This window comes from Sphaerodactylus townsendi, linkage group LG07, assembly GCF_021028975.2.
Source record: "Sphaerodactylus townsendi isolate TG3544 linkage group LG07, MPM_Stown_v2.3, whole genome shotgun sequence".
Lineage (NCBI taxonomy): Eukaryota > Metazoa > Chordata > Lepidosauria > Squamata > Sphaerodactylidae > Sphaerodactylus > Sphaerodactylus townsendi.
In genome coordinates this window covers 97,864,365-97,873,466 of record NC_059431.1, presented here as the reverse complement: position 1 = coordinate 97,873,466, position 9,102 = coordinate 97,864,365, and the positions used below count along the sequence as shown (strand labels likewise).

Sequence of the window (9,102 nt, the reverse complement as noted above, 5' to 3'; positions counted from 1 at the left end):
TCTCTTCTAAAAAACCCCACCCAGAAGCTGGGGTCAGGCATGGCAGAGTTGTTTGGTTGGAAAGGGAGGGAAGCCTAGCTTACCTCACCCTCAGGGCCTTGAGGCCATGTTCCATGAGGAGGAAGGGCAAGGCCAGGTGTAGAAAAGAAGGGCAGGCCTCACCCACTGATCTGCCTGAAGCAATGTTTTTAATAATAGGGAAAATCAGAGAAGCTGGGATGAGGAAAACCAGGAACACTCCATTCCTCTTCCATTTGTCATTCACAGGGGAGCTGACAATAAACAAGAGGCACCGATACCAGTGCACCAACCACAGAACTCTACCCCAGTTGCACCGTATATCCCTTTCTATGTAACCTTTGGTTGAGCCAGAACTGGGTCTGACTGATGTACTGCAACAAGCACACAATATTGCACGATCTGTGGTGGATGGGAGAATAACCCCCATGTTCCCATCACTTCAAACTGGAACATCTGTACTCCTAATTTTGACAACTCAAAGCATTCAATGAAGTTTAAAAACCACTTCACAAAGTTTGGTTAGAAATCTGAACAAATGTGTTTCATATTTGATTAAATATTTTTTTCATATTCTGTCTTAACTTTTTTGTTTTGTTTTTCTCAATCTTTTTGGTTACCCAATTCAATTTGAGTTGGGAGTTTTCCCCTTCATTTTTCTTTCGAACTGTAAACTGCTAGCCTGTCTTTATTAAACACCGTTTAGGCTAAGTATCGAGAGTAGGGAAAGATGTTTGCACTTTTTCTTTATATCCTTGCTCAGCCTGAATGCTTGAACAAACAGTGTGTATTCTTTTAATTCATTTTAAACTTTGTTATACCTTGAACGTTTAAAGCCTGCTCTCTGGAAACACAACATACCAGTTTGTGCGATGTGGGTGGGTAGAAAGCATAAGTTGGGGTCCTGGTGCTATTCAGAGACTCATATGGAGTGACTGGCCCAGGGTTCATTGCAGAGTCAGAATTTCAACCAGAGACTTACTGGCTATTCCCCAACAATTTAGATCCTGTGCATATTTACTCAGAATACAGCCCCAAATGAATTCAATGAGAACAGTCCCAGTTCTCAGAAAGTGCACATAGGAAGTTGGTCTAAAACACTTATGAAGGAAAAGTGTATGTTTATAAATCTCTCGCCCCTTTTGTATGCCATGTGTGTCAAGAAATAGAAAACCACATTTTTGGAACTGCAGCGTGTTAATTAAGCCTTTAATGGAAAAACTATTGAAGGCAAACTGCCAGCTCTTGCAGAGCAATCAATATTCTGGTTGTTAAAGGAACACAGGAGATTTCTTCAACCACAAGCAATCTGCTTAAGAAAGAGAGAGAGAGAGAGAGAGTCATCTGCTTGTTGTGTGCTCAGAAACATTTCCTGTAGATGTAAAAAGGACCCCGTTCCTCATATTCCTTGCGATGAACCCAGAGCTGCTGGAAGGCCTTGAGGGACGCTAAGATGGAGCCTCCCGTCCACACGGAGGTATTTCTTTCAGGGGAGGCTACCAGAATGGGTTTATCATTCGGACACATCCTAGTCAGCTCCTTCTGAAAGCGGTCAGCAAAGCCTTTCATTGTGGTGCAGCCCCCGCACAGCAAGATGTTGCCCATTAGGTTCTTCTTGAGGGCGGCATCACACTTGTTGAGGCTCGTCATGGTCAGGAGAGGAAGCCCCAACTGCTGCGAGTTGATCAAGGACAGCTTGAAGAGCATTTCAGAACACATGAATCTCTCCCGACCGATATGGATCACTTGCCCGTCGGGAAGCCCGTACTCGATCTCATGTTTCCCCACAGGTGCTGTGGAATCCTGCTGGAAATCCAGTGAGGTGAAGCAGTGGTTCTCTTTGATGTCTTCCAGGGTCTCCCAGTCTTTCTCTGAGAACAGTTTCACAGACTCGTTTAATAATTTCAATGTGCATGGCAGGGGTGCAGAAGGTCTCAAAGAGCATCTCCGCATATTTCTCTCTGTTGGTGGTGGGGCTGAGGGGAGGGTCGGATACCAGGACAGCATGCTCCTCTGGTCGGATCTTCATCTCCTTGTGGAAAATGTACTCCCATATGTCCTGAACGGTATCCCAGTCCACTATTATGCCATGTCTCAAAGGGTTGATGAGCTTCAGGGGTATTCCGGCATCCCGAAGTTCTTTACCGACAAATGTTTCCTTCCTGTTGTCTCCTGTTTTCGCAGTCTCCTGGAAATGCTTTTTTTAAGTGATCTGGCTTCCTTTTTGATGGAGGATTCCTCGCACTGCCCTGCTTTGAATCATATGACCATACCTTTACTTTTGTATGCTGATGACGCTATATTACTCTCCCGTACAAAAGCTGGCTTGAAACGCTTACTGGCACGCTGTGTTGAATATTGTAGTCATAATAACCTGACGCTTAATTTTGCAAAGTCAAAAATAATGGTTTTTGCTTGTTCTTGGAGACCATTTAGTTGGCCAATAAATAATGAACAGCTTGAACAGGTCAAACATTTTAAATACCTGGGTCTCCATTTTAATTATAACTCCTCTTGGGTTACCCAAAGGAAATTGGCCATTGAATCAAGCAAACTTAGTTGCAAGGCCATTAGCCGCTATTTTCGCACCAAAGGTCATGAATTTGTACCTGCAGCCATTAAGGCATTTAATGCTAAAATCACCATGCAATTACTATACGGAATCCCACTGTGGATACAAGCATGGAGCTGCTATTTGGAAAGAGTTCAGTCATGCTTTCTCTATAGTATACTCGGCTTACCTCACTCAGTCCCATATGCTGCGGTCTGTTTGGAGGTGGGCCAACATCTACTCCATACAAGAGCATGGTGCATGACCTTCCAATTCTGGATCACGATTGTGCTTGAACAACTTTCACAAAAGCTTTACCTACCAGGCTCTTTCTTTCCATAGCCAAAACCGAGTGGTGGTCCTTTGTTTTGGCGAAAATCCATGAAATGGGTCTATCCTTGGATGCATTGGTTTTAATGAATGCCAATGAGCTAAAGCTGACTATCAAAAAGATTGTATGATCTCGGTATAGTCACCTGATGCAGCAGGCTAATAAGCGCTGCTCTCTCCTTGCACTTGGGTATACCATTAAAACCCTATACCATGGCCAAGTATTTCCATTTGGTCTTAGAACCCAATTGCGACGAGCCCTGACCCTTGCCAGGTGCAATATTCTCCCTTCAGCTACCACTCAGGGCAGAATACAGAAAGTGCCTTTTAATGAAAGATTTTGTCCCTGCAGTTCAGCTTACGAAGAATCAATCCAACACGTGATATTACACTGCCCGTTACACAGTTTAGCCAGGAATAAATATCTAAACCCGTGGTTAAAACCCCCCATTGATAATATTAATCTATCAATTGTGGTAACGATGTTGGATTGTGGTTCTGCAAGTGTATTGGAAGCGCTGGCTAACTTTTTGTGCTCTGTCATCAGCAAACGGTTATAACTGTACTGGAGATTGTATCATTACACTGAGGTCGCCATTTTTTCTGGTATATTGCTGCTGTTTTAATTATGCCATTAAAGGTTTATATATATATATATATATATATCCTTCCTGTTGTCTCCTGTTTTCGCAGTCTCCTGGAAATGCTTGCCCACGGTCGATGAGATCACGTGGGCTGGCTTCTGCTCTCCAGCAAAGCCACACTTGCAGGACCCAGTCCCGATATCTATGATAACAGCTCTGGTCTCTTTCACTATCATTTTCCGCGGTGTCGCTGCCTCTCTTTGGGGCTTGGCGCTGGGCCTACCTATTGGCCCTTTCCTTACTGACACGGACCTGGAACTGGCGTTGCTTCTGCTCGACATTGTCTTTCATAGTTCTCATTGGTTCTCATTCTCTGGTTGCCATGTCACATGGAGAGAAGGTACACACAGTTTTAAAACCTGGATGATGTACGCCTTGTGTATTATGACATCACTAACATGCTTGCTTGTAAAGTGGAGGAGGAAAAACCCATAAACCACATCCCTGTGGAAAGAGTAGATGGGATTAGCCACAGGGAGATGGTTGTTACCTGTATTCATTTGGTCTTGCAAAACAAAAGCTGGGCACTTCTTGATGTATCCTAAGTAGTCTTACAAAACAAAGTGATCCAGTACCTGCTAGGATATTGATTACTTTTCTGGCAAAGCTCTGTGGAAATCTGTGCTCTCAGCCTGTCCACTTGCTCTCTTTCAGGAATGAGGAAATGTTCACCCATCACTTAATTTGGAGGCAAGAAAAGGTCCAAAGGCCATATATGACCCCAGTGACCAGTGGGGTCACATGTCCCTGAGCACACACCACCTGATCATGTGGGGGCAGAGCATTGCCCATCCCTTCATCCCCACCTCTGCCAGCTGAAGGAGCAGCCACCGGGTGCCCCTTGGCCCTGCCCTGCCTGTCAGCTCCTTCAGCCGGCAGAGGCTCCGCTGGCAGAAGGAGCAGCCTGGCAGGGATGGGCAAGGGGTGGCACACAGTAGGCTCCCACTGACTAAAATATGGGGGGGATGTGGAGGAGCACCAGGAGCAGGTGTTGCCCGGGTGCCATTTTCCTCTTTATGCCTCTGTTTGACCCCTTGGTGGAAAGTCCCAACCAGCTTATGGGAGCCCCATGGAGATTTCAAGACGAGACAAACAGGTGATTGGCCATTGCCTGCCTCCGCATAGCACCCTGGACTTCCTTGGTGATATCCATCCCTGTAATAACCAGGGTCAACTGCTGACCTGCCACAATCTGATGAGATTGGACCAGCCAGAGCCAACCATGTTTGGCTCTTTAAGAGCCTCACTATGTTCCACACATCGATGTATCCTCAGCACAATTTGCGGAATTTGTCAGGAAGGCTTTGGAAGGGCCAGACTTGCCAGAGAATGCCACAGAATCTGGTAACTCGCCAGAATTGTAAGAAACCAAATCTGATTTTACACAGCTGATACTACAAAAAAGGCAAAGTAGAAGACAGGAATGCGTTAACACTGATATGGCCGGTATACAGCCAGCAGTGGTGCACATATGCAGAATATAGCTACTCATATTGGCTTATTCTGCACACCTGCAGCATTGTTGACTTTGCATGGGTCATACCAGCGTCAACTCTTTGCACTCCTCTGATTTGTTTTGTGCTGTCTCCTCATCCAGTAATTCCCAAATAGTGGCTAGCGTGCCACGATAAATAAAACAAAAACACTTGAAAGCTCAGAAGTTGCTGCGGGGGGGGGGGGGGGGGGGGGGTGCCTGATGAACGAGTCCCTGTCGTGGTCCTCTCTGTTTTAAAATGTTTGTAAATGCCTTAGACAGTGGGTTGTTTGGTGTTTTTAGGATGGGAACTGGAGGGTGATTCGGTAGGTTTGGCAATCAGTAGCTTCCTGGAATAAGATAGTGTTTGTGCTTCTCTCACGTATTTACTTATTGGGCAGACTGATTTCCAGCTGACAGTGGGGTGGCTGTTGCTGAGGGCTTGGTGAAATTTCTCAAGGCCTTCTTCCTCATGTGGCTAGATCAGACCTGGGCATTATATGGCCCGCGGGCCACATCTGGCCCGCCGGATGACCCTGACTGGCCCCCCTGCTGTGCTGGGGAGCGAGGCGTCTTTGAAAGCCCCACAGAAGCCAGTTGCCTTGGCTGCCAGTTTCTGCGGGGCTTTCAAAAGCGCCTCGCCCCCCTGCCTTTTGGCCCGGCCCTCCACAATATTTTCTGTTTCTTATGCGGCCCCATGGGAAAAATAATTGCTCATCCCTGGGCTAGATGATAAAATAGTCATCAGTAAATCTCAGGAAGAAGAGAGATGTTAACAAATAGGAGTTGAGGAAACACTGTTCCAAGTCAGACATGAAGACGTTGGCAAATTGTGCTGTCTTGTGGTTGCTCACAACTGTGCCATTGATCTGAGCAAAGAAATCATTACAAATAAAGGAATAAATTTCAAAACTGAAGGACTTGCAATGGACAATCAAGTCATTGTGTAGGGACACGGGACAATGTGGTAAGCAGTGGGGGAGTGGGATTTCCATATAAGTATCTGCTTGTAGTTAACATATTCTCAAAAACACCACCTATGTTCACTTAGAACGAGAGCTTACACACACACACCCCTCCGTAATATGATGTAGGATAACAAGGAAAGAATTTTGTCCCTGTGGAGAAGCTCTAGGAGGCTGCTGAAGAAGCAAATAAAAGAGAGTTGGCTGTGGAAGAATTAAGATATCTGAAGAGAGGGGAAGATGCCTTAGGAAAAGGGTGTGTGTGTGTGTGTGTGTGTGTGTATAGAGAGAACAGTGTAATCTAAGGTGACCAGATTTTAACACTGGTAAAGTGGGACACCATTGACCTTCGCGCCCCGCCGCCAGACCTACCCAGGCTCTCAGGGTCCCCGGGAGGCACAAAACATGTCAAGGGACCCGATACCCCGAGGCACGCCTTTCCGTTTAACCCGAATGGACGATAAGAAAAGGTGCTTCAGATCCTTTTTTTCAAATACCTTAACTCAGCAGAGCTGCAGCCCTCTAACATCACTCCCGTAACCTCGGTAAAGCACTTTCTTGGGCGCAGAGGTGTAGCTAGGGGAAATGGAGCCCGGTGCAAAATCTGAGTTTTGCACCCCCCACCCTGTGGATGGCTTCCCCAAGACCAAAGGCCGCCCTCCCCCACTATGACCAAGAGAACAATTTTTTTGCACCGGGTCATCTCAAAGTCACAATCACATTATAGAACATGCCGCAACTCACAAATCTGAACACATGCCCCAACTCACAAATCTGAGGCTCCCTAGTTGAAACAATATTGAAAGTGGATGCTGTTTGGGGGGTGGGTGGGTGGAGGAATCCCACCCTGAAACAGCATCACTTTTAATGTTGTTAGACTAGAGAGCCCAGGTTCTCCTTTTAAATCCGCTTTAAAGGGAGAATCTGGGCTCCCTAGTTTGAACGACATTGAAATTGATGCTGTTTGAGGGGAGATTCACTACCCACCCCACAAACAACATCACTCAATGATGTGTTGTTGTGTGTTTTCAGGCTGCGTGACCGTGTTCTGGTAGATCTTGTTCCTAATGTTTCACCTGCATCTGTGGTTGGCATCTTCAGAGGTGTATCACAGAGAGAAGTCTGTTATACACTGTGTCCAGACTTCTCTTATTACAGACTCCTCTCTGTGATACACCTCTGAAGATGCCAGCCACAGATGCAAGAAGAATGAAACGGTAGGAACAAGATCTAAACTCACCTGACACACACCGACCAGAGCGCCCACGACAACCAGTTGAATCCATCCTGTGAAAGCCTTCAACAATACTTTCAATTTTTTTTTAATCTAGGGAGCCCAGATTCTCCCTTTAAATCCCACTCCAGAAGGACCCAATATCTGGGGAAAATTTAGGTGGTGTGCCTGTCAGGGTAGCAATGGTTAAGCAGTACCAAAATTTCAGGCTACTTTCAGGAGACTATCCTGATGATACCACCCAGGTTTAGTGAAGTTTGGTTCAGGGAGTCCAAAGTTATGGACCCCCAAAAGGGGTTCTCCCATTCCCCATTGTTTTCAATGGGAGCTAATAGTAAACCATAAACCATACTTCACCAGACCTGGCTGGTATCAGCAAGAGTCTATCCTGATGATACCACCATACTTCACCAAACCTGGCTGGTATCAGCAAGAGTCTATCCTGATGATACCACCCAGGTTTGGTGAAGTTTGGTTCAGGGGGCCCAAAGTTATGGACCCTCAAAGGGAAGCCCCATCTACTATTAGCTTCCATTGGAAACAATGGGGAATGGTGGCAATGGGGAATGGTGGCACCAAAGTTATGGACCCCCTGAACCAAACTTCACCAAACCTGGCTGATATCATCAGGAATGTCACCTGATGATAACCTGAAATTTTGGTGCCACTAGTCTAAACATTGCACCCCCTGCAGGCCAACAAAGTAAAAACCCTAAAATATTTTTAAAATGCATTTTTGAGGTTTGGGCAGCCCCTTCAGGCATGCGCCCGGTGCATCGCACACCCCTTCAGCCCCTGGTGGCTATGCCACTGCTCCCCAGTGCGTACCAAATCTAAGGCTTTCCTTCTTGCATCACTTCCTCATCATGCATTGAGCCCCCTAATTTCTGCCTGCTCAGTGGATCTGTGCATGGAACTGATAGCAGTTCTGAGAATACTATCTTGGAGATTCTGGTCTTTAACTTTCTACCTACTGATGTACCTTCTTCCTCCAGGGCTACACAACTACAATAAGCAGATTGCATTGACATCTTTCTTGTCTTCTTAGTAGACAAAAGTGAAGCCCTGAAGGGTTTTCCTGTCACGCTTTAAAAAGTTTCTGGCCTTTTGGAAGATACATGAGGACAGGAGTTCTCAAGAAACATGCACAGGAGAAAGCTGGGGCACTAAATTTCCTAAACTGATGTACTTAAATATACAGGCCAACTGGCCGAGATTCCAAGGCTGGTGGCCTGGTGCTTGGCATTGAGCAGGCTTCCACAGAACTGAGTCCCCTCCCAGATCACAGAAAACACACAAGAATCTCTCTATTGTGGTGGGGGCTGTGGGTGAAATTCGATGCTAAATGGATGCTTAAATATATACAGGCCAACTGGCCAGGATTCCACACAGAAAAAAATCCCAAAAAACTTCTTTATTTTTTTTTGAAGGAAAAAGCCCCTCCAAAAAACTCAAAGCCCTAACTTCAGAAACAGCCCAGGGATTAGCCTTTGAGAAGGGGACAGCCATTCATATGGCTAGCTTATTTCAACAAACTGGAAGTGTGGGACTAAGTGCTTAAGGAGTCTCTCAGTACAACAGTCAGTAAAAAAACATAGAAAGAGCCTGCTGGAACAGACCAGACACCATCTAATCTGGCACTCTGCTACTCGCATGAGCGGCTCACCAGGTGCCTTTTGGGGGCTCACATGCAGGATGTGAAAGCAATGGCCTGCTGCTGCTGCTGCTTTCGCTGAGCACCTGGTGCTGCTAAGGCCTTTGCAATCTCAGATCAAGGAGGATCAAGATTGGTAGCCATAGATCGACTTCTCCTCCCATCCAATCTGCCCAAGCCCCTTTTAAGCTAGCTATCCCAGGTTAGCAGCCATCACCACCTGCTGGTGGCA

At 46.2% G+C, this 9,102-nt stretch overlaps 1 protein-coding gene across 1 annotated transcript; it reads right to left on the bottom strand.

The window, feature by feature from the left end:
- Positions 1-1,227: 1,227 nt before the first annotated feature.
- LOC125436706 (actin-like protein 7A) lies at positions 1,228-3,979 on the bottom strand. Its single transcript, XM_048503930.1, is given in 3 exon segments — positions 1,228-1,924; positions 1,926-2,203; positions 3,591-3,979. Coding segments are annotated over 3 exon segments (1,059 nt in total). The 5' UTR covers positions 3,825-3,979; the 3' UTR covers positions 1,228-1,377.
- Between the last annotated feature and the right edge of the window lie 5,123 nt (positions 3,980-9,102).